The sequence below is a fragment of the Trachypithecus francoisi genome, unplaced genomic scaffold, assembly GCF_009764315.1.
Source record: "Trachypithecus francoisi isolate TF-2019V2 unplaced genomic scaffold, Tfra_2.0 Lachesis_group0, whole genome shotgun sequence".
Classification (NCBI taxonomy): Eukaryota; Metazoa; Chordata; class Mammalia; order Primates; family Cercopithecidae; genus Trachypithecus; species Trachypithecus francoisi.
In genome coordinates this window covers 42,748,060-42,774,819 of record NW_022681453.1, presented here as the reverse complement: position 1 = coordinate 42,774,819, position 26,760 = coordinate 42,748,060, and the positions used below count along the sequence as shown (strand labels likewise).

The 26,760-nt window shown below is 38.5% G+C and overlaps 1 protein-coding gene across 1 annotated transcript in view; it reads left to right on the top strand.

The window, feature by feature from the left end:
* Positions 1–26,760, top strand: part of CNTN3 (contactin 3) — a 340,550-nt gene that overhangs the window by 301,386 nt on the left and 12,404 nt on the right. Inside the window, exons 17-20 of the mRNA XM_033210477.1 lie at positions 944–1,014; positions 2,636–2,870; positions 5,609–5,724; positions 15,397–15,583. Coding sequence (XP_033066368.1) covers positions 944–1,014; positions 2,636–2,870; positions 5,609–5,724; positions 15,397–15,583 — 609 coding nt within the window. The remainder of the gene's footprint in view (positions 1–943; positions 1,015–2,635; positions 2,871–5,608; positions 5,725–15,396; positions 15,584–26,760) is intronic.

Sequence of the window (26,760 nt, the reverse complement as noted above, 5' to 3'; positions counted from 1 at the left end):
CAACTATTCACATAGACCATAAGACTGCTTTTATTATTCTAAAAATATCCCAGCATTAAAACTCAAACTAGAAAGTGTACATAGCATCACATTATAGGGACAACTGAGACCTAAAGACTTGCCTTTTCAGAATCTGTAATGTTACTTAATATTAACTAAAATGAAGTTTGAAATAGAGCTGGTAGATCACTTTAGGAACTCAGCTAAGACAGAAGTCATCAAATATGTTTCAATAATTTTCATGATGCTATTTTACTCAGAACAATGCACATAATGTTTATGCTGGGAAATATGAGAAACAGAGGAACTGTGCTTGCCCTGGTGTTCTGGTCATTTGTTCACACAACACATATTTTAGGGAGCATCCTCTGTGTGCTCAGCACTTTCTAGATACTGCATGTACAGCTGTGACCATACCAAAGACCCACTTTCATGGGACGTATATTCTAGTTTTGTCCTGGGGTTCACTAAGCCTAAAGTTCTCAGTGTAAGAATCTGATACCCCCGTGAAGTTTATAAATAATACCTCAAAACAAGATTCAAGGGTTTGAGTTTGGGTCATCCTTACATATAGCCAATGTTGTTCTCAGAATTATATTCTACTTGAAATAGTCACAAGCTAAACATTCGTGCTGGATTGATTTCCCATCATCTCTGGTGAATCACTTTTTCTTGTTTTATTAACTCTCATACTAGCAAAGTATCTTCCAACTTGGTCATGTTTGTTTGAGAGATTTTGAATTTTTTTATGATTTCATGTAAATATGTTGTTTGATGATCTCATAAAAATATATAAATGTATATATGTACACAAACATCCATGTGTATGAATAATGTGCCAATGATTAAATTATTTTAAATATTTTTAAAAATTGCATTGTCTTTTAGATAAATATTCCTTAATGCAAGTACCATTTCATCTCTGTTTCTCTGACCTGTACAGTTCCAGAAGTGCCTCCTTCTGAAGTCAATGGAGGAGGCGGAAGCCGGTCTGAACTTGTGATAACCTGGGATGTAAGTGTTTGGGCAACATCTTCATTATCAGGATGTTGCTATTCCCATGATCTTTATGGCTTCCCAGGTGGTGGTGCTGGGGTGTGGTTGGTGGGTGCTGCTGCTGCTGGTGGTAATATAGTGGTGGTGGTGGGGTTAGTGGTAGTGGGGCTGGTGGTGGTGGTTGTAGCCATAGTAGCTAATATTTTTTATGCTTTCTCTGAGCCACCCACTGTTCCCAGCATTTAGCATATATTTTCCTCATGTCATCCTTGCATCAATCTACAGATGAAAATACACAGGCTCAGAGATAAGAAATAATTTGCCCAGGGTCACCTGCTTGGTAGATGTAGGGACGAGTTATGTTGTGGCTGTTGCCCCTCAAGCTCCCCTTATGACTTTCCAAACAGCCTTACAGCCCCCAATGGTGAAGGCATCTATTCCAACAGGTGCTTGAGTTTGTTTCTTTCCTGGCCATTCTCTCAGCCCTTGGTTTACATCATCAGTAGGAAAAAGGTTAATTAACAGGTTTTAAGTCAAAAAGTACTAGAATTACCTGCATTTTTTGAAGATGTTGATGATGTGTCAATAAAATTTTTGGCATGACTCAAATATAGCTTTGAGTTTTTCATTAATTTTTTTTTCCTTTTTTTTTGAGACAGTCTTGCTCTGTTGCCCAGTCTGGAGTGCAGTGGCATGATCTCAGCTCACTGCAACCTCCACCTCCTGGGTTCAAGAGATTCTCCCACCTCAACCTCCCAAATAGCTAGAATTATAGGCACATGCCACCATGCCCAGGTAATTTTTGTATTTTTAGTAGAGACGGGGTTTTGCTATGTTGCCCAGGCTGATCTCAAACTCCTAACCTCAAGTGATCCACCTGCCTTGTAATTCGTTAATTTATAAATTAGTATTTACTTCCTTTTTTTTTTTTTCTCATGATGGAGCCTCTCTCTGTCGCCCAGGCTAAAGTCAGTGGCGTGGTATCGGCTCACTGCAACCTCCGCCTCACAGATTCAAGCAATTCTCCTGCCTCAGCTTCCGGAGTAGCTGGGACTACAGGCGCATGCCACCACGCCCAGCTAATTTTTGTATTCTTAGTGGAAACAGGGTTTCGCCATATTGGACAGGCTAGTCTCAAACACCTGACCTCATGATGGCCGCTCGCCTCGGCCTTCCAAAGTGCTGGGGTTACAGGCGTGAGCCACTGGACCAGGCCCCTTTTTATTTTATTTTTTTCAGTTTTACTTCATTGTGCTTAATCACTAGTTCGATGTTTCTTCTCATAAAGTCAACGTTAAGAATTAGATAATTTTTATTTCACTTGAGATCAGATATTTTCAACTGAAAGTGTATCTTACTGTTAGAAACTCAGATTTGAACCATAAGATGATCAGCTGTCTGAATAATCACAGAAAATTCCAGTTCATTATCTGGATGGCTATGAAATGGTGGCATATGTCTGTTTCAAAGCAGCTGGCATGACTCTCCTGCTGATGTTTTACTCCTTTATTCATCCAACTGCTTAATACAATGTAGATGATGATTTGATGACTTCTACAAATGCCTGTGGATCACAGCTCCATTCATTTTTGCCTTGCCCTTATGTGTAAGGGTGATTCAGTGTGTCTTTCCTTTATAGCCAGTCCCTGAGGAACTACAGAATGGTGAAGGTTTTGGGTATGTTGTTGCTTTCCGCCCTCTTGGGGTAACCACCTGGATCCAGACAGTGGTGACATCCCCTGACACCCCAAGATATGTCTTTAGGAATGAAAGCATCGTGCCATATTCACCATATGAAGTTAAAGTGGGTGTTTATAATAACAAAGGTGAAGGACCGTTTAGCCCAGTGACAACAGTGTTCTCTGCAGAAGAAGGTACGGAAAACGTGACTGTGTTTCAGCTCTGCCTAGTGACAATTATTTGTGCTCCAAAAATGGATATGGAGTCTCATTTTGACTTCAAATATATTTATTCCAAAGAACAATGATCCGAGTAGTAGTTAGATTCCCAGTGCAAGTGATAAATATCAATCATAAATGACTTGAAGTATAAGACTTAATGGATAGTTAGAGGACGTAACTGTGAAAGGAAAATAAAACCTCAGGACCCCAATTCACTAGGCCAAAAGGAAAAAATTAAGCTGAATGCTGAGTCATGCAAGAAAATGCCTTTCCTTTTATTCCTAACCAGATAGCTACAGATAAAAGGTTAAATCTCTCTACAGGTAGCTACTCTATGTTCACCTTGCCTTATGTAAAGTACTGATTTACTGAGCAGGAGACCTAATTGATTAGCCTCCTATCTGCTCCTTTTCCGTTGCAACATGCAGATTACCATACCCTTCCTCTTTGCACTCCAGCCCACTCTAAATATTAAAGCCCTCAAATTCAATCTTTGGAAATGGACACAGACCACAGACTGTTTCTGTGAACCCGTGTTTTTTTGTTTTTTCTTTTTTTTTTTTTCTTCTGGGCATGTCCTTAACACCTTGGTACAATAAATTCCAAAATTGATTGAGACCTGTCTCAGATCATAACCATCAATTTAAAAATCTGTTTTGAGGAACACTTCCTATGTTCCAGTTTGTGAAGCAAGGAAAATCACAGCCTTACCTTGGGGTAATAAAAATATACCCCTTGGAGCTATCCTAGTCCTAAGTTGTCCAGTGGTTCCCATGGCCTGAGAAAAGGATGTTACTGGATGAAGAGTCAGGAGCAGCTGTATCTCATTCAACAGATATACAATGTGCAGGTTTGAGGGATATGAACCTGCTGGTGGAGATACAGACATACTTCACTCTGGACCATTCCATTTCTTTGTCTTTCTTTTATACCTGTCTCAGATACTGAGACATCTAAATTTTGTCTCATGACCGCTTTAGAAAATAATCAAGGTAAAAGAATTATACAAAATTGCCATTTCATAGATCAGCAACAACTGTTGTAGTTTTTTATAGTTCTACAAAAAACAAAAATAATAAATGGCAGAAACTAACATGTATTCAAGTTTTACTACCTGCCAGACATTACCTAATTTGATATTTCAGATAAGAAATATAGGCACTACTATTTCCCATTTACAAATGAGGAAATGGAAGCCTTGTAAAAGAGAGTAATAAATTTGCCAAAATTCCTAATAGTAAGTGGTACAGCCAGTATTTTAACCAAGGGCCTTTGCCCTTAACCATTCTGAGCTCACAAAATATATCAGTGTCTCCCCTACCGTCCAGACCTGACAGTAAGTTGCAAAAAGTGGGCCGCAGTTGTCATTCCTAAGAATAGTAAGTAGAGTTGATTTTTCTTTGGATCCCCACCCCTATTCTTGCCTTCTCACTTTCCGTTGAGTTCTGAGAGGGATTTTTTTTTTTTTTTAAGGATAATAAAAGTCTTTGCAGAAGAGTCTTAAATTCATAGCCAGACCTCATTTCTAAAAGTTGCCAGGGATTGCAAGGGCAAGTGAGAGGTCTGGGGCGTGATGGCAATTACCCAGGGAGTTTTTGGATGCTGTTTACCTGTGCATCCAGGACCTAGGTGCTGGCAACTGGAAAAGAGGGACAGCCACAGCTTCTCATCCATTGTTGCCTCCTACCCACTGTTGCCTCCCTCATTTTCCTTCCCCTGTTACCATTTTTGCTCCCACTGAAGAGTCAGCTAAAAGTCTTTTTGTTCAAACATGAGAAAGGAATTGGGCTTACCTAAGGAAGAAGCAGAAGATTTCTGTGAAATCTACTGGGGTGTCTCTGTGAATCCAAGGGAGAGTTATGTAGCAAACCTCACAAATAACTTTAATCAGAGAAGCCCTGAAACCTCAGAAAATGGTCTGCTCCTCTAGAGCAGCTGCACTGAATCGGTGGGCTCCAAGTACTCCTCGACTCTCCAAACCAAGTTTCAAATTCTCAAGAGAGAAAATCTAAGAGGCCTCACCTTAGACCAGGAATTCATCTCAGCATCAAGCCACCTTGTCTAAGAAGCAGGATCATTTGACAAGAGAAATGCACCTGAACTGGGCCCTGAGAGGGGAGAACCACTGTGAACTCCATAGAATCTCAACAGTGCTTTTTACAAAGGGGGGTCTTCTTGCTGTATAACAAACCACCTCCTTTTCTATCTACTCCTTCAAAAGAACATGCCATCCACCACATTTCAGTTGTCCTTTCTGTAGGCCTCGCTAGAGAAGGTACTCACTCAGTGTTTATTGTGTAAATGAGCTTTACTTAACCTAGACCTTCATTTGGCAAAATGGAAACTAAGTAGCATTTGTAGACAGAGAAGTTCCCAAACAGTAGGAAAGAGATGAAGGGAAGGAAATAAAGACAAGGTGAGGAGAACACAGGCAAAAAAAAGGAAGATAAGGAAGATGCCAACAAAGAGGTGCAAGGGAGGAAAGTATAGGTTGCCACAGCTGTTTAGCAAGGAAAAGCCTTTGGCTATGATGCCATCTTTTCCTAAGAAACGGAAACGGACCAGTGTCTCTATTTTCAACATATGGTGCCAGAATATTTCATAGAATTTTCAAGTATGTTAAAATGCTTTTATAAAAATAAGAACATTAATATATGTTTTAAACAAACTGCCAAAATTATCATCATATTTCAATTTCTGTTTCCAAACAGAGCCTACAGTGGCCCCATCTCAAGTCTCTGCAAATAGCCTATCTTCCTCAGAAATTGAGGTTTCATGGAATACCATTCCTTGGAAGTTGAGCAATGGACATTTACTGGGCTATGAGGTAATTTCTTTTCTGATTAATTCGTGTATGTGTGTTACATGCTACTTTGTCTCCTTACATTTGAAATCCTTAACAATGACCTCTTATTTGAAGTCTATCTTTGGCTGAAATTTTTTTATCAACACATTGTTTCATCTGATGTTCAATGTATACTGAATTTAACCAGTTGAATGAAAATAACATTAGTTGGAGTAGAAAAGGAACGAAAAAAGAATATGAAAGGAAATCATGCATCACGTGGGCCAAATATTTTAGATGGATTTGCTAAAAAATAAGGGTGAGATTGAACTGCAGTATTAAATTCATAGAGTACTTTCGTCAACAGGAAGTCACTGTCCTCCAGCTCTTTGTCTTACTCTCTTGGTGGCTTTGTTACATTGTGGGGTTCTTCTATAGGCTCTAGAGAAGCCACCTGTCTGTAAGATACTTTGAGCCTTCAAAGACCTCTCTGTTTAGTGAAATAGGATGAAACATCTGAAAGAGAGGATAATGTAAGACCAACTATAATGAAGGTCTGACTGGGTCACTCAAACAGGAAATGTTTGCGTTGTCAAGAAGGATGGGACATATTGAAAGTCTTTATAAGGGTGGTAAGGCTTAACAGGACTTTCAAGGGAAAGTAAGTAAAGGTGGAAGGAGTGGAAAACATTCTGGATTAGGCATGGCATGATGGAAAAGCACCTGCCAAAGGTTCCTGTTTGAAAAGGTGACTTCAGATAGGCACGGGAGGACCAGGTCACAGGTGGCTTTAAAGGCTAAGAAACCATTTGAACTGGGTCCCCTATTTAGTAGTGAGCAGTTAGAGGAAACTGGGAGCAGTAGAGCCAAGAACTGGCAAGATAAATAAAATGCAAAGAAGATTTAGCCAACAATGACACTGTGGGATTCATAGTTGTGATTTCATCCCACCCACAGCTGTCTTCTTATGAAGCTTCCCTCCAAGCTTCCCTGAGGAAGTGTGTAACTCCTGATTCAGTGGCAGGCTTACATGGGCAGGTTTGCATGACAGGGCCACGTACCCCTCCACTTGCCAATACACCTTCAAATGAGAGCTCCAGGGTGGTCTCTTGATCAAATGTAAATGCTCTGTGGACTGTGAAGCCTAGCAAGTCAGATTCTTGTTTGAGATATTTAAATAAGCAATATAGAGATTATAGTTGGTGAGTGTAATGCAGTAGTGTGTCACATTTGGGGCTCAGTTCAGACTTCTCAAACTAAGGCCATGGACAGGCAGGACAAAGCTAATCTGCAGAGATGAAATACACTCCCATGCAACCCTAAAGAATGGAGGAGACGGGGCTCATGGAACGTGCAAGAGGGCAGAATAAGCCAGGTGTGGTGGCTTGCACCTGTAATCCCAGTACTTTGGGAGGCAAATGTAGAAGGACTGCTTGAGCCTAGGATTTCAAGACCATCCTGGACAACTTAGTGAGACCACATCTCAATAAAATATACAAAAATTAACCAGGCATGGTGACACATGCCTGTAGTCCTAGCTACTTGGGAGGCTGAGATGGGAGCATTGCTTGAGCCCAGGAGGTCAAGGCTTCAGTGAGCCGTCATCCTGCCACTGCACTGTAGCCTGGATGACAGACTGAGATTCTATCTCAAAAAAAGTGGGGGCAGCCAGAATAAAATAGCTCTTTGACAGTCATTCAGTTCTCAAATGACTTGGCTTTATTCTTTTCCATAATTTTACCTTGCCCTTCTTTTTAATAGATTTTCTTTATATTTGAACTGCCTTGACAGAGTTTCTGTTCCTTGCAACCAAACAAGCATTGACTTGAATTAATATTAACAAATTAAGAAAAGAAAGGATAGGGAATAGAGCAATGATGCTCAAAGTATGGACTGTGAAACCCCTACAGCAGAATTACCTGAAGGTGTTGTTAAAATTGAGCTCCCACAGCTCTCCCAGGACCCACTCAATCCAAACGTTTAGGACTAGGTCTTGTTAGTGTATATTTTTAGTAACTATCTGTAAAGAAACATCTTATTACGTTTATTACTTAAACGTAATAAACACTGGTCTTGACACAGAGAAGCCTGATCAGAGACAGAATAGTCCAGACTTAAGGAAGAGAGAGTATGAAGAAGTAAAACACCACATAAATACAGGAGAACAACTTAATGCGCATCTTAAAGGAAGCCAGAAATAGCTGGATGGAAGATTTCTTTAATTCCATGACAATGGATGTAAGCAATGAAAGATGATGGGGAGCCAACAGTAGCTCCCTCGTGGTTAGAGAACTGGCAGTGACATTGGCAATGGAGGTAAAGGTATATGGGATGGAAGGAGCACAGCTGTAAGGGAGTGTGACTCTGAGGCCAGTCCATAGCAAATCCCAATTCTACCACTTGCCAGCTGTGTTGGGAAAGTTACATAAACTCTGTGAGCCTCATTTTCCTCACCTGTAGAATGGGGACAGTAAGAGGCCTAATTCATTAGGATATTGGCAGGATTGGATAAGATTAGGTGTGTAATGAGGTTCTCATAATTTCTGGCTCTTTATTTCTTTATCTATCTATCTATTTTTGAGATGGAGTTTCACTCTTGTTGCCCGGGCTGGAGTGCAGTGGCGCGATCTCAGCTCACCGCAACCTCCACCTCCTGGATTCAAGTGATTCTTATGCCTCAGCCTCTCGAGTAGCTGGGATTACAGGTGCGCACCACCACACCCAGCTGATTTTTGTATTTTTTAGCAGAGATGGGGTTTCTCCATGTTGGTCAGACTAGTCTCGAACTCTTGACCTCAAGTGATCTGCCTGCCTTGGCCTCCCAAAGTGCTGGGATTACAGACATGAGCCACTGCACCTGACCAATTCCTGGCTCATCATAATAAACAGTCAGTAGGTGTGAGACATTCCTCAGAAGAATTTTTGAGATATTAATGTATCTATTTCTCCCTAGTAAATATTCTGTAGCAAATAATTGACAGTAAGCTCCCTTAACTCAAGGGATTATGCCAAAAGCTATCAAAAGGAGTTGCCTGCAAGACACTTCCCTTCCTAGCTTTGTTTCAAAAGTTCAGGCCATTAGGGAGATTGTTCCATGTTTCTTGGAGGGTCATAGGAGAGAAACTGCAACTGAGGAAAACATAGAAGAGAAATTTCCAATGGCATTGGCAGAAATAAATGTCTGAAGCTTACAAAGCCTCCTGGGGCCTACATCTTTCTAAGGCAGTGCCCAGGTTGATAGCAACATTGAACAACTGTGTTTCCTACACTAGCAGTGATTACTCACTCACCAAACATGGCCCCCAGCTGCTAAAAGTAAAGGGCTCAAATCAAACACAAAAATAAGTGATCTTGGGGGCTTTGGGAAGAGAGGCCCAGGAATGACTATGGCTGAATCTCCCATTAGCTGAGCAGGATATGGTATTCAATGTTTGATCAAATTTATTTAAAGAAAATAACACAGCCAGGCGCGGTGGCTCACGCCTGAAATCCCAGCACTTTGGGGGCCAAGGTGAGCAGATCACAAGGTCAGGAGATCGAGACCATCCTGGCTAACATGGTGAAACCCCGTCTCTACTAAAAATGCAAAACATTTTTAGTAGAGAGGAACACTTTTACACTGTTGGTGGGACTGTAAACTAGTTCAATCATTGTGGAAGACAGCGTGGTGATTCCTCAAGAATCTAGAACTAGAAATACCATTTGACCCAGCCATCCCATTACTGGGTATATACCCAAAGGATTATAAATCATGCTGCTGTAAAGACACATGCACATGTATGTTTATTGGGGCACTATTCACAATAGCAAAGACTTGTAACCAACCCAAATGTCCATCAATGATAGACTGGATTAAGAAAATGTGGCACATATAAACCATGGAATACTATGCAGCCATAAAAAAAGGATGAGTTCATGTCCTTTGTAGGGCATGGATGAAGCTGGAAACCATCATTCTGAGCAAACTATCAGCCATAAAAAAAGGATGAGTTCATGTCCTTTGTAGGGCATGGATGAAGCTGGAAACCATCATTCTGAGCAAACTATCACAAGGACAGAAAACCAAACACTGTATGTTCTCACTCATAGGTGGGAATTGAACAATGAGATCACTTGGAAACACAGGGTGGGGAACATCACACACTGGGGCCTGTTGTGGGGTCGGGGAAGAGGGGAAAGATAGCATTAGGAGATATACCTAATGTAAAAGATGAGTTAATGGGTGCAGCACACCAACATGGCACATGTATACATAAGTAGCAAACCTGCACTTGTGCACATGTATGCTAGCACTTAAAATATTTTTTTAAATTAATTAAATAAATAAATAAAAATACAAAAAATTAGCCGGGCGTGGTGGCGGGTGCCTGTAGTCCCAGCTACTCGGGAGGCTGAGGCAGGAGAATGGCGTAAACCCGGGAGGCAGAGCTTGCAGTGAGCCAAGATCGCACCACTGCACTCCAGCCTGGGCGACAGAACAAGACTCCATCTCAAAAAACAAACAAACAAAAAAGAAAATAAATGAACACATGGCACTCCTCAGATGGGAGACTGACATGCACACTCACCGTGAACAGTGTTGTCCTTTATGGAAATCATGACAGGATCATAATTCTTGACCTGGTTATAACTTGTAAAATAGTTAAGAAAAATAAATGGAAGAATATACGTGAATGGCTTGTGGGATTTCAAGCAGAACAGAGTGCTAGCAGTCACTGGTGGTTGTTGAACAGCTTAGGGGCAGGTAGATGTTGATTGTTTAATATAGTCATGCACTGCATCATGATATTTCAGTTTAGGACAGACCACATATACAACAGTGGTCCCCTAAGATTATAATACCACGATTTTACTTTACCTTTCCTATGTTTATGTATGCTGGAATATATAAAAATGTACCATTGTGTTACATTGCCTACAGTATTCACTACAGCAACATGCTGTACAGGTTTATAGCCCAGGAGCACTATGCTACACCATCTAACATAGGTGTGTAGTGGGTTATACCATGCAGGTTGCATAATTGCACTCTACGATGTTCACACAATGCAACAACCATCTAATAATACATTTCTCAGAACATATCCCTGTCATTGTAACACATAACTGTATATAAATTTAGGTCAATAAGTCATCCAGATAAGGATATTTTATAAGAAAGTAGAATTACACCATTATTGGTCACACCAAGAAAGAGAGTTTCACTGAAAGACAGAAAATGTAAAAATCCTCTTAGAACCATCACAGTATCTAGTTAAGTCCACACCATCTTAGAATTAGACAAACCTGTGTTCAGATCTGCTAGGTTGAATATAAACTCTGCAAGGGAGACGTTAACTCAGCCTTTTTCTTCGTTGATCTATCCCCAAGTGCCTGGAGTAGTATCTGACATACAGGAGGCATGCAAAAAATATATGTTGATTGAATAACTGCAGTTTGGGCTCTGCTACCCTGTTGCTGTATGTCCTTGAGCAAGTTGTTTGAGCTCTCCAAGGCTCAGTTAAAATAGAGATAATAATAACTCACAGCATTGTTTGCAAATTAAATGAGATAAAACAGCTATTGTCAAAATGGCCCAAAGAGACTCAGGGCTTTCACTTTTCTCTGTTTTGAATATTGGGCTTTGGGATGACATTGTACTGAAGAAAAAAAAAAAAACAGTGAAGTAATATATAGTAATGTAGCACAATCCCAGTGTGGGACCCAGTGGCCACCATTTCTAATGCATGCTGATATTGCCGTCAAAGTGGAACACAGAAAGATGAGAAGAGCTATGGGAAAATGGGACTTTCTTGAAATTAATTACAGGTTGAAATGCATTGCCGCTTGCCTGTTTGTAAAGAGTAGCAAATAGAATGTCCAAATGTAGCATGAATACAGTATTGAAAGGAAACAACGATTAAACATTTCTTTCCCAAATGCTTGGTAAGTATAAAGAAAAAGGAAACAAGCTGAAAGAAGTACTAATTGGGAAAATCTTACAAAATAATTTATGTAATTATACCAAGATAAAAATATGTCTTTTCTTAGTTTCAGTAATGATTTAAAAATTAACCTTGGGTGGGGGAAGAAGGACTTGGCAGAGTATTTAATTATCAGTCGTGTGGCTAACTTTCTGGGTTGCAGTTTCCCCAGTTTGGCTTTAAAATTGTTAATAGCTCCTGCCTTTCTCTCATCTCAGTGAGGGTTGATCATGTGCCATGTGGCATGCTGAGCACACATCATCATTAGCATCTAGACTAATTTTCTTTCTGATTTGACCAAGCAGTAGTTGAGAAGCTCATTTCCCTGGGCTCCAATTTATTTCATCAGCTAAGCCGTTACACTCAGGCTCAGATCTTTTCTGGTGCCCTTTTGGGTAGCAACAAGAGATACAGACATGATGAAGAGAGGCAGAAGCCTTTAAGTTCATGGATCCTGGGTGCCTGAGGAATGAAAGCTCCCACGTTCTAGTGCGGTATCTACAGTCTGTTTCTTTAAAGTCCTTCTCTGTTACGAAAGAACCACATTTGGGAGAATGACCTTGATAGATGATTAAAACAAGTCTACACTTGTGAAATGATACAGATTAGCATATTTTGGAGGAATCAATATTTTTTTTAAGTTTGGCAGAAGAACGTAATTAATGTGCCATAATAGAATGCCAAACTTAAACTTCATTGATGCCTTCTTCCGGCCTCCTGTTCCAAACAGCTGTACAGAATATGTTCCTAATATTTCAATTAGAATGAAAAAAGATGTAGGCCAGGCGTGGTGGCTCACACCTGTAATCCCAGGACTTTGGGAGGCCGAGGAGGGTGGATCACCTTAGGTCAGGAATTCAAGTCCAGGATGGCCAACGTGATGAGACCCTGTCTCTACTAAAAATACACAAATTAGTCTGGCATGGTGGTGGTCACCTGTAATCCCTGCTACTCAGAAGACTGAGGCAGGAGAATTGCTTGAACCCGGGAGGTGGAGGTTGCGGTGAGCTGAGATCGTGCCATTGTGCTCCAGCCTGGGCAACACAGTGAGATGCTGTCTCCAAAAAAAAAAAGAAAGAAAAGAAAAAATATGTCAAATATGTGAGTACTTTTTTTGAGACTATGAAAATCTCACTAGAAAAAAAAGACATATGCATTAGGTCTAATTCTCTGAAATTGGGCAAAGAATTCACTCTAGCACAAGTCAAATGCATATGGAAAAATAGGATACAGACAATTGAGGCATACTGAAATAAATATGACAGGCAAAAATACATTCAAGTGTGTATAATACAGACTTTTGAAGAGGGTTAAAGGGTTGGTTTTACTGGAGAGAGCAGTAGCAGTAGCCTTTTGTGAGTGAAGGTTGCCTAAATGGTGCTCTATTCTTTATTAGGCAAAGACTTTCCGTACCAAATGGTGGCTCAACGCTGGGGGAATAAATATCCCAGCCTCTCTTTCCTTCCACCCTCCCATCACCAGCATCCTATTACTTACACCAAGTGAGAAGCCACAGGGCAAGGGAGCCAGACGGACAATAGTTCATACCAGTCAGCTCTCCTAGGGGCTGACAGCAGAGTGAAGAAGAGTGGAAGACGGATCTGGAGTTGTCTTCCTAAAAGACTTTTAATGCATTTTTACCTGCTTTCTATTTATTTAAATGTGCCTGGTCTAACTGCTAAATTAAAATATTTGTCTCTGAAAATCTGTAAATATGAATATAATTCTTTTTGTCTATTAAGAGTATTTCTGATTCAATAGCTATTCTTTAATGGCTGAAAAATGCCATTTTATATATTATTTTTATAAGCTGCATTTCAATTTTAAATTTAAATTAAGTGAAATCTCTGATGCAGTGGTATTAAGGACTCTTCACAATAGGGACATTCTTTTTTGGAAAAAACAAATTACTTGAAGTAATAGAGATATTTTTAATTCTGATATTTCTCAATTGTGTTTCTGTTTACTTACCCAAATAAAAATATATTGGTTTATGAAAGGGTTTTATGATTCTGAAGGCAAAAAATTGTATTGCCTCCTCAAGAAATTGGAGTTTTGATGTTTCATAGATGAATACAATATTGGGAATTGAATACATAGCCTGGTGAATCTCTGATGTAGGAAGGAGGGAGGCATTTTTAAACTATGTTCAGGTCATTCAACAATTCAACAGCAGTTAATGGTTAGTATGTACAGACTTTGCTGCGAGCAGTAAAGCTATGGTGATAACCAAGACAGACAAGCCCCTGCCTCAGGTGTGTGAATCCACCTGAACATTCTTTCCCTCCTGCTGTCTGCTGGGTGAGGAAATGCAGTTAATTTCTGTCCCAGGTGCACATCCTCACTGGCAAACCAAGGCATAGTCACCCACGACTGCTCAAGAAGATAGCCTTTATCTCTCAGGTGTCTAGCAATGAAAAATGATTGAGAACCACAATTCAGTATTAACAACCCCCCTCCCCTGGAGTGGATTTGCCTTTTATTTTTCCTACTCTAAACTCAGAGTGAATTTGCAATAGGAAAATTGCTGCGTTTATTCAGTTCTGGAAAATTCTCAGCCTTTTTCCCTTTGACTATTGCTTTTTCCTCAGTCTCTCCTTCTGAAACTCCAGTTAGAACTTTTCATTGTACCCTCAGTGTCTTTTAACTTTGCTTTTGTAATTTTTATTTCTTTATACGGGCTCTGTTCTGGGTTAATTAATTCCCTTTTCCACCATAAGCCTTCAGCTTAATTCTATCACTGATTTTATTTTTTAAATAATCGTAATTTTTTAGGTCTAAGAGCCCTGTGTGTTATTTTTCAAATCTGATTTTTTTTAAATCTTCTGTCATTGCATGGTAGATTCAGTTTCTTCTTTAATAAATCTAGATATTTTAAACAGAGTTATTTTAAACTTTGTTTCAGATCAGCGTATTCCAGCTCGTCTTCCGCTGGCTGGGTCTGCTGACATTTTCTTGCTCGCAGGGTTCCTCGTATGCTTTGTAGTATTTGTCTCTGCTTATCTTTTGTAGATGCTACCTTCATGTTCTGTCAATCTTTCAATCTTTACATTCACTCTTTTCTGAACAATTACATTTCCAAATTTTGTTCCTTCAGCCTAGAGCTTTTTCTTCTCCATCCCTGTACTGTAGTTGTGCCTATCAAATCCAAATCAGCATAAAGTTAGTCTGTTCTTTCAGTTGTAGTACTTTGACTATTTAAATCCAAAACAAACTGAGAAGGAAAGTGGGGTATCTTTTGTATTTCTTTCTTAACTTTTCCACATTTTTAAAAAATGATCTGGCCTTATATAAACATTTTTGAACAAAATTTTATAGAACATAGTAATACTTACAGAAAATTGGCAATATTAATAACACTTTGTTCCTATTTTTAATTATATATATACACATATATATACACACACACACATATATACACACACACACATATTTATATATATGCCTCCCTCCTTCTTACATTTCCCTTTCATTCTCCCACTTATAATCTCATAGTCTGGCTTGCTCAGCACTTGTTCTGTTTGAATTTATCTGGTTCATATATTTATTTGTTCATTATTCTTCTTCTCCTAGAGTCCCTTTTCTGTTGTGACACACAGCCTAATGCAGCACCTAGCACATAGTAGGTCTTCAGTAAATATTTGTTGAATAAATCAGGAAATAAATCAGTGCCCATTTTAATGAAAATCACTTAATGGAAAGGGCAGAATTTGTTTATGCCTTCACACGTTTGGTGTCTTCTGCCCACCAGGTGCGGTACTGGAATGGTGGTGGAAAGGAGGAATCATCCAGTAAAGTGAAAGTGGCAGGAAATGAGACATCAGCCAGACTACGGGGCCTGAAGAGCAACCTGGCCTATTACACAGCTGTCCGAGCTTACAACAGCGCCGGCGCCGGGCCATTTAGTGCCACAGTTAATGCAACCACCAAGAAAACGCGTAAGTATATTCTGATTTATTTAAATGGTAAGGAAAACAGTTTGTAATACAAATGATAGCCTTCTATATTATTTGAAATGGACAACCCACGTCATTAATCTCACTAGATTATATAAACCTAACTCCAAAACCTTAAAACTCAGAGCCACACATACGCTTGTCTTCATGATATCCTCAAATCTTTAGGTAGAGACTCCCCGTGAAAATGAATATGCACCTTTTGAAAAAATCTTAATGTTGGATGTTAGGTTAAATCTATCCCCTTTTCTTTGAAAATATGATAAGCTTAGTTGGGTTTACATTCACGTATTTTTAGTTTCCCAAAGTTTGAGGATTTCTGATAAGCATGAATAAGTTAAAATTAATGCCGAAGAATCAGGAGTGATTTTTCCTTCTTTACCTTTCTTTTCTACATCATTCAAAAAATGGCAATGTACATTAAATGATTATCAGCAGAAGATGATGGTCCTGTGAATGTGTTGATACTCTAAAAAATCTAACCAGAGTTGTCAGTGTTGCCTTCAAAGCTGAGTTTTTGTTAGCTGTATATTCACAGGTAAATTCGCCAGCTACAATCATGAGTTACAATTATATTAGTCTACAAGAAAGTCAGTGATTTACAATTTGGGAATGTTCCACACGTATTTCAGTTAATCTAATAGCATAGTATACATTTCATCATTGTGTTTTATTGTTTTATTGGTACTTACTCACAATGCAAATGTTTGAGTTACTGTTGTCATTGCCCTCATCATAGCTAATAGTGATTGAAAACATTGTGTCCCAAGTAATTTATGCTCATTCCCACATTTAATCCTCATAACTACTCCCAAGAGGTAGGTGCCATTATTATCTCTATTTTAAAGGTGATAGAAGTATGGTTTGAAGGGATTAGGTAACTTATGGGCAGTGATACCATACTTTTACTTGCAGAAAATTGTTTTCTTAATTTATTTTCAAATTTCTTAATTGAATAAAAATGTTTGCTTAACTAACTTTATGTAAGAATGAGACAGTTTTTATGCTTGGTTGCTAATTTCATTATTGCATTTCTGTGTCCATATATCATTTCCAATTTTTTGAAAACATACATTTTTTGTCTAAAATTGCAAAGAACTCCAATAATATAAAATTGAATATGATTGACTAGCATTTTTAGGCTAACTTAAAGTAATGTAAGACATAATTCTACTACTTTAAATGTTAATTAACCAGTGTAAATTTGATTAGAGAAGTTTGTATGTTTATCTTCTTTGTATTAGCTATAGAAAAAAGAATGTGGCTAACAATTGGTAGTACAATGACCATTGCAGAGCACAAGTTTAGCAACAAACCATTTGAATTTCTATAGCAAGACCCATTTGTAAGCAACCGACTAATGTAACAATTTAACATGATCCTTATCTAATTATTAGAGGAAGTCTAATCTACCTGTTTGTCATACCACTTGGTTGCTGTTAGACCAAAGAGCACATGGGTTTGGAAATACAGAAACAAAAAATTCTGTATTTACAACTCTTTACTAAATATGTTTGGTTTTCTCAACAATTCCTACTGAATTAATATGGTCTAAATATACATCATTATTTATAGATTCCAAATACAGCATCAATCAAAAATTCTGATTGCAAAAATATATGCAAACAAGTTTATCTGGCTCTTTTCTCTGACTTAATAATTGATGTGATTACTTGCTAGGAAATTGTGATTGTAAAAGACAGTGTAACATGGTGGAATCAGTGAAGAACTTAGTGGATTAGTAAGACAGAAGGAAGAGACTGATTAGAAATCAATAGAAATGTCGTGATAATGTACAATGAATGAAAATTTTTAAAAGAAGCAAAATCCCTTTATAATTTAGAGATGGCATATAAATGCCCAATCCAAAGTAGAAATTTGCACATAACAGTGATGCTGATAATTATGGTTGAAACTTATTGAGCAATTTCCAGTGATGGTTCTAAGTAATTTTCATGTATTGATTCTTAATTCCCACAGCAATATCATGACTTGAAGGTATTAGTATGCTTACTTTAGAGAGGAGGAAGCTGAGGCATATGGAGGTTATATAACTGTACTGAGATTGCAGAGTAAGTAACAGGATGGGCATCCAAATCCATAGTCTTAACCACTATGGTATCCTCTCTTTCAGCCATATTGTTAGAATTTCATCACTCATTTAATACCTTTATTTATTGTGATTTTGCTCTGTGCTTAAGATATGGGTAAGATGATCACAGGTTGTTGGCCGGGCGCGGTGGCTCAAGCCTGTAATCCCAGCACTTTGGGAGGCCGAGACGGGCGGATCATGAGGTCAGGAGATCGAGACCATCCTGGCTAACACGGTGAAAACCCGTCTCTACTTAAAAATACAAAAAAACTAGCCGGGCGACGAGGCGGGCGCCTGTAGTCCCAGCTACTCGGGAGGCTGAGGCAGGAGAATGGCGTAAACCCGGGAGGCGGAGCTTGCAGTGAGCTGAGATCCGGCCACTGCACTCCAGCCTGGGTGGCAGAGCAAGACTCCGTCTTTAAAAAAAAAAAAAAAAAAAAAAAAAAAGATGATCACAGGTTGTCATGGCTTCTTTGCTCATGGAGCTTTAGTTTGATGGGAATTCCAGCAACTGAATGAAATCTCTCAAAAACAATGCTCTGCTATTACCACAATTCAACTGGAGTCTTTAGGTTGATCTGTAGATGTTATTAAGGACAATTTCCTACGTTGGGTGGGAACTTCACATAGATCATTAAAATCCCCAATCACCTTAAAATGGCATATAAAGAACATATGTTAATTTTTACATTTTATGTTAATAATTTTTAATTATGTACCAAAATTGCAAGTAAAACAATCTCTTAGAGCCATTAATAGTATTGTTACTGGTAGCTCTAAATAGTCTTCCTAAGCTTTGACATGGTTGAAGTGCAAATCCTATTTAAAATTTTGATAAGGCTCTTGTGATTATCACTATGAAGAGAATTACTCATCTGCCTTGGCATAAAGAGCAAAAATAACGTTTTTGATTACCTGCTTGCTATCTCTCTTCCTCTATGGATTCTAAACTTTACAGGGAAAGAGGCCTTCTGTGTCTTATTCACCCAGCCACAGTGCCCAGCACAAACCCAGCACATGGGAGCAGCATATTAAATGTTGAATGGATGAGTGAAACCTAAAGAAGCAAGCCAAACCTCAAGTACTATTATTAATCGAATGTACTTCCTCTTGACTGCACATTGCGAATTCAAGACACGCTGCAGTTCTTTACCATCTCACTTAAAATATGCAAGTTTCATGTACTCATCATTATGGAATTTTGTATGCAAGGCTTTAAATCAGTACAGTTTTTAGATGATATTTCTGATTAATGTAAAATAACACAAGGATTCTCAAGTACTGTAGCTTCCATTAAACACTTAATTTTTTGATATCCAAATACTTGTGTTTTTTAAAAGCATTTTTAAGTTATAAACACTAATTAGCCTCTTTAAGTAATCTAAGACGGGTTTCTATCACTTACCACTGAAAGAGAGCAAACTCTTAACAGCATCTTTCATCTTAAGGGACTGATGAAGAAAATGTGCAGATGGCTTAAAAATGATAAGTTGCATTAGTTTCTAAAAAGAAACATTGAGAATTTTATGTTCAGAGTTTGCAAGAGATAATCTGTAGGATGAATATTCTGCTTTGTATAATCAAACAAGTCAAGTGGTAATTCTGACATTCAGTATAAATGGATCCAGACACTCAAACAACTTCCACCAGAATCATGTAATAAGATCTCAAATTTAATAAAACTGAATTGTTGGTTCTCCTTCCAACCCATTTAAATCCTCTCTCTTCTGTGATAGTCCCATTTCCATAAATTCCACTCCAATGTTTCAGTTTCTCAAGCCAAAAGTCTCAGAGTCACCCTCGAGTCATATTCTCTCATACCCACACTAGATCCAGAATCTTACTTCTACATTTATCAAGAATTTACCACTTCTGGCCAGGCACGGGGGCTCACTCTTGTAGTCCCAACACTTTGGGAGGCCAAGGTGGGATGATTGCTTGAGCCCAGGAGTTCAAAGACCAGCCTGGGCAACAGAATAACACTGTCTCACTATACTGAGACAGAGAAAAATATAAGAAAATTAACCGGGTGTAGTGGTGTGTGCCTGTACTCCCAGCTACTCGGGAGGCTGGGGTGGGAGGATTGTTTGAGCCTAGGAGATCCATCAGAGCTGCAGTGAACCATAATTGTGCCACTGCACTTCAGTGTGGGCAACAGAGTAAAACCCTGTCTCAAAAAAAATAATAAAAATAAAAAATAGAATATACCACATCTTACACTGCTGTCACACTAGAGTAAGCTGCCTCCAACTGTCTCCTATAGATCAGGGCAATGGCCTCTCACTGTTCATCCTGTTTCTGCCTTTGCCTTGACATCCTGATAATGTCACTTCCCTGTTCAGAACCTTTTTGTCACTTCCCATCCCACTTTAGGTAAATGCTAAATCCTTAAAATGTCCAACGAGGCCTTATACAGTCCACTCCCCAGTCTCTGCTGACTTATTTCCTATTCTTTTCCACCTTGCTCATTTCACTTTACTTCAGGACCTCTGCATGTACTGTTCCCTGTATCTCGAAAGCTCTTCCTACAGATACCCCCATAATGCACTTCCCCATCTCTTCCAGGTCGTCACTCACATATCACCTGGGTACCACCTGACTGTTGCTCCACCTTTCCTGATGCATACCCTTATCTCCTTCCCTGCTTTATCCTTGTGCATAGCCTCAGAGCCACCACACGTATCTCATGGCTACTCACTTCATCATTGTGTCCCCAGGACATCATTGTGTCCTGCCTTAGCCAGAGTGTCAGCCTCTTCAGGACAGAGCTGTGGTCTGGTTTGATCATTGCTCTGTTCCCAGAGCTCTGCTCCAGTGTTTAAGTAATCATAGTCAGTGCCCAATAAGTATTTGTTGAACAATGACTCTCTCCATCACTGTCTCTGCTCTATGGCAGCATCACTCTAACCAAGTCCTCTCTTCGTGGTAGAAAGATTGCCACCAGCACCTCAAGAGGACTGTTGTCTCTCGGCCAATCACACTGGGAAAGGTGGGCAGCTTCTTTCTGATTATTCTACCCAGAGCTAAGTAGGCTTCTCATTGATTCATCTTGGGTGAACAACCAATTGTTGTTTCCAGTTGTGAGAAAAACTGGACCAGCCTGGCCTGGAACACACGCCCAGACTCTCCTGGAACAAGAGGATTCTATATTTTTATGCCTTTGCTAATTATTATATATGTGAGTCTACTTGGGGAAATAGAAGAATGCCAAACGATACAATCACTTTTGCATTTGAGTCTTTGCTTTTCCAAATGAAATGCTCATTCATGTAAGTGGAGCCAAAATCAGTTACCTGAATTTAAGGAAATCAAGTAGGTGTGTCTTTTTTTTTATTCAACTTTTTAAAATTTGTCTTTTAATTTTTGTGGGTACATTGTAGGTGTGTATATTTATGTACTACATGAGATCTTTTGATACAGATATGCAATGTGAAATAAGCACATCAGGAAGAATGGAGTATCCATCCCCTCAAACATTTAGCTGTTGAATTGCAAACAATATAATTACACTCTTTAAGTTATATAAACATTATCCGTTATTATTGACTATAGTCACCTTGTTATGCTATCAAATAGTAGGTCTTATTCATTCTATTTTTTGTCCTCATTAATCTCCACTTATCCCCCTCACCCCAAACCCCTCACTACCCTTCCCAGCCCCTGGTAATCATCCTTCTACTCTCTATGTCCATGAGTTCAATTGTTGTGACTTTTATTTTATTATTATTTTTCCATAGATTAGTGGGGTACAGGTGGTTTTTGGTTATATGAGTTTTTTAGTGGTGATTTGTGAGATTTTGGTGCACCCATCACCCAATCAGTATACACGGCACCCTATTTGTAGTCTTCTGTCCCTTGCCACCTTCCCAACCTTCCCCCCAAGTCCCAAAGTCCATTGTATCATTCTTATGCCTCTGCATCCTCATAGCTTAGCTACCACATATCAGTGAGAACGTATGATGTTTGGTTTTCCATTCCTGAGTTACTTCATTTAGAATAATAGTCTACAGTCTCATCCAGGTCACTGCGAATGCTGTTAATTCATTCCTTTTTATAGCTGAGTAATATTCCATCATATATATCAGTTTCTTTATCCACTCGTTGATTGATGGACATTTGGGTTGATTCCACAATTTTACAAGTGTGAATTGTGCTGCTATAAACATGCATGTGCAAGTATCTTTTGTATAATGACTTTTTTCCCTCTGGGTGGATACCCAGTAGTGGGATTGCTGGATCAAATAGTACTTCTACTTTTATTCATTAAGGAATCTCCACACTGTTTTTCTCCATGCTGTTTTCCATGGTGGTTGTACTAGTTTGCATTTCCACCAGCAGTGTAGAAGTGTTCCCTGAGCACCGCATCCACACCAACATGTACTGTTTTTTGATTTTTTATTGATGGCCATTCTTGCAGGAGTAGGGTGATATTGCATTGTGGTTTTGATTTGCATTCCCCGTCATTAGTGGTGTTGACCATTTTTTCATATGTTTGTTGGCCATTTGTATGTTTTCTTTAGAGAATTGTCTGTTCATGTCCTTCACCCACTTTTGTATGGGATTTTTTGTTTTGTTCCTGCTGATTTGTTCATTGTAGATTCTGGATATTAGTCCTTTGTCAGATGAATAAATTGTGAAGATTTTATCCTACGCTTTAGGTTTTCTGTTTACTCTGCTGACTGTTGCTTTTGCCGTACAAAAGCTCTTTAGTTTAATTAAGTTACAGCTATTTATCTTTGTTTTTATTGCATGTGCTTTTGGGTTCTTGGTTATGAAATTCTTGCCTAAGCTAATGTCTAGAAGGTTTTTTCCAATGTTATCTTCTAGAATGTTTGTAGTTTCAGGTATTAGATTTAAGTTCTTGATTTTTGTATAAGGTGAGAGATAAGGATCCAGTTTCATTCTCCTACATGTGGCTAGCCAATTATACCAGCACCATTTGTAGAAAAGGGGGTCCTTTCCCCACTTTATCTTTTTGTTTCCTTTGTCAAAGATCAGTTGGCTGTAAGTATTTGGGTTTACTTCTGGGTTGTCTATTCTGCTCCATTGTTCTATGTGCCTGTTTTTGTACTAGTACCATGCTGTTTTGGTGTCCTTATAGTATAATTTGAAATCAGGTAATGTGATGCCTCTAGATTTGTTCTTTTTGCTTAGTCTTGCTTGTGGGCTCTTTTTTGATTCTATATGAATTTTAGCGTTTGTTTTATAATCCAGTGAAGAATATGGTGGTATTTTGATGGGAATTGTGTTGAATTTGTAGATTGTTTTTAGCAGTATGATCATTTTCACAATATTCTACCCATCCATGAGCATAGGATGTGTTTCCATTTGTTTGTGTCTTCTATGATTTTTTGCAGCAGCGTTTTGTAGTTTTCCTTGTAGAGGTCTTTCATCTCCTGGTTAGGTATATTCATAAGTGGGTTTTTTTTTGTTGTTTTTTTGGTTTTTTTTGGCAACTATTGTAAAAGGGGTTGAGGTCTTGATTTGATTCTCTGCTTGGTCGCTGTTGGTGTATAAAAGAACTACTGATTTGTGTACCTTGTATCTGGAAACTTTGCTGAATTATTTTATCAGTTCTAGGAGTTTTCTGGAGGATTCTTTAGGGTTTTTGAGGTAAATGATCATATCATCAGCAAACAGTGACAGTTTGACTTCCTCTTTACTGATTTGGATGCCCTTTATTTCTTTTTCTTCTCTGATTGCTCTGGCTAGAACTTCCAGTACTAAGCTGAAGAGGAGTGGTGAGAGTAGGCATTCTTATCTTCTTCCAGTTCTCAGAGGGAATACTTTCAACTTTTCCCTATTCAGTATAATTTGGCTGTGGGTTTGTCATAGATGGCTTTTATTACATTGACGTATATCCCTTGTATGCTGATTTTGCTGAGAGTTTTAATCATAAAGGGATGCTGGATTTTGTTGAATGCTTTTTCTATATCTATTGAGATGATCATGTGATTTTTGTTTTTATTTCTGTTTATGTGGTGTATCACATTTATTGACTTGTGTATTTTAAAACATCCCTGCATCCCTGGTGTGAAACCTCCTTGATCATGGTGGGTTATCTTTTTGTTATGTTGTTAGATTCAGTTAGCTAGTATTTTGTTAAGGATTTTAGCATCTATGTTCATCAGGGATATCGGTCTGTAGTTTTCTTGTTTGGTTATGTCTTTTCCTGGTGTAGGTATTAGGGTGATGCTGGCTTCATAGAATGAATTAGGGAGGGTTCACTCTTTATCTTGCTGAATAGTGTAAACCGGATTGGTTCCAATTCTTCTTTGAATGTCTGGTAGAATTCTTCTATGAATCCTTCTACTCCTGAACTTTTTTAGTTGGTAATTATTTAATTACTATTTCAGTCTCGCTGCTTGTTATTGGTCTGTTCAGGGTATCTAATTCTTCCTGATTTAAGCTAAGAGGATTGTATCTTTCCAGGAATTTACCCATCTCTTCTAGGTTTTCTAGTTTATGTGAGTAAAGGTGTTCCTAGTTGTCTTGAATGATCTTTTGTAATTCTGTGGTGTCAGGTGTAATATCTCCCGTATCATTTCTTGGTGAGGTTATTTGGATTTTCTCTCTTCTTTTTCTTGGTTAATCTTGCCAGTGGTCTATCAATTTTATTTATCTTTTTGAAGAACCAGATTTTGTTTCATTAATCTTTTGTATTTTTTTGTTGTTTAAATTTCATTTAGTTCTGTTCTCATCTTGGTTTTTTCCTATCTTCTGCTAGGTTTGGGTTTGTTCTTGTTTCTCTAGTTCCTTTAGGTGTGACCTTAGATTGTCAGTTTGTGTTCTTAAGTCTTTTTTATGTAGGTTTTTGGAGCTATGAACTTTTCTGTTAGCACTGTCTTTGCTGTATCCCAGAGGTTTTGATAGGTTGAGTCAGTATTGTTCAATTTGAAGAATTTTTTAATTTCCATCTTGATTTCATTTTTGACCCAATGATCACTCGGGAGCAGGTTACTTTTAATGTATTTGTATGGGTTTAAAGTTTCCTTTTGGAGTTGATTTCCAGTTTTATTTCACTATGGTCTGAGAGAGTGCTTGATATAATTTCAATTTTTTTAAAACTTATTGAAGCTCATTTCATGGTCTATCATTTGGTCTATCTTGGAGAAAGCTCCCTTCACTGTTGAATAGTCTGTGTATTCTGTGGTTGTTGGATGGAATGTTCTGTATATATCTGTTAAGTCCATTTGTTCCCAGGTAGAGTTTAAAACCATTGTTTCTTTGTTAACTTTATGTCTTGATGACTATCTAGTGCTGTTGATGGAATATTGAAGTCCCCCACTATTATTGTGTGGCTGTCTATCTCATTTCTTAGGTCTATTAGTAATTGTTTTATAAATTTGGGAGCTCCAGTGTTAGGTGCATATATGTTTAGGATTGTGATATTTTCCTGTTGGACAAGGCCTTTTACCATTAGTCCCTCTTTATCTTTTTAACTGCAGTTTCATAAAAGTTTCTTTTGTTTGATATAAGAGTAGCTACTCCTGCTCGCTTTTCATGTCCATTTGCATGAAATACCTTTTCTACTTTAAGTTTTTATGTGAGTCCTTATGTGTTAGGTGAGTCTCTTGAAGGTAGCAGATACTTGTTTGGTGAATTCTTACCCATTCTGCAGTTCTGTATCTTTTAAGTGTAGCATTTAGGCCATTTACATTCAATGTTAGTATTGAGGTATGAGGTACCATTCCATTCATTGTGCTATCTGTTGCCTGTGTACCTTGGTTTTTGAATTTTGGTTTTTATGTTTTAAATTGTATTTTTGTTTTATAGTCCTTTGAGATTTATGCTTTAAAGAGGTTCTGTTTTGATGTGTTTCCAGGATTTGCTTCAAGATTTAGAGGTCCTCTTAGCAGTTCTTGTAGTGGCGATTTGGTAGTGGAGAATTCTCTCAGCATTTGTTTGTCTGAAAAAAGACTGTATCTTTCTTTCATATGATGCTTAGTTTTGCTGGATACAAAATTATTGGCTGATCATTTGTTTGAGGAGGCTGAAGATTAGGCCACAGTCCTTTCTAGCTTGTAGGGTTTCTGCTAAGAAATCTACCATTAATCTGATAGGTTTTCATTTATAGGTTACCTGGTGCTTTTGTCTTACAGCTCTTAAGATTCTTTCCTTCTTCTTAACTTTAGATAACCTGATGAAAATGTGCCTAGGCAATGATATTTTTGTGATGAATTTTTCAAGTGTTGTTTCTGCTTCTTGTATCTGGATGTCTATGTCTCTTGCAAGGCTGGGGAAGTTTTCCATGGTTATTCCCCCAAATATGTTTTCCAAACTTTTAGATTTCTCTTCTTAGGAATGCCAATCATTCTTAAGTTTGGTTGTTTAACATAATTTGAGACTTCTTGGAGACATTCATATTTTCTTATTCTTTTTTCTTTGTGTTTGTTGGATTGGGTTAATTTGAGGACCTTGTCTTCAAGCTCTGAATTTCTTTCTTATACTTGTTCAATTCTATTGCTGAGACTTCCTAGAGCATTTCACATTTCTATACATGTGTCCAGTGTTTCTGGAAGTTTTAATTTTTTGTATTTATGCTCTCTATTTCATTGAATATTTCTTCCTTCACTTCTTGTATCAGTTTTTGGATTTCCTTGCATTGGGCTTCACTTTTCTCTGATGCCTCCCTGATTCACTTAATAACTAACCTCCTGAATTATTTTTCTGGTAAATCGGGGATTTCTTCTTTGTTTGGATCCATCTCTGGTGAGCTAGTGTGATTTTGTGGGGGAGTGTTAAAGAGCCTTGTTTTGTCGTATTACTAGAGTTGCTTTTCTGGTTCCTTCTCGTTTGGGTAGGCTCTGTCAGAGGGAAGGTCTAGGGCTGAAGGCTGTTGTTCAGATTCTTTTGTCCCACGGTGTGTTCCCTTGATAGTACTCTCCCCCTTTTCCTATGGATGTGACTTTCTGAGAGCCAAGCTATAGTGATTATTATCTCTCTTCTGGGTCTAGTCACCCAGCGTGTCTACCAGGCTCGGGCTTATACTGGGGGTTGTCTGCACAGAGTCCTGTGATGTAAACCATCTATGAGTTTCTCAGCCATGGATACCAGCACCTGTTCC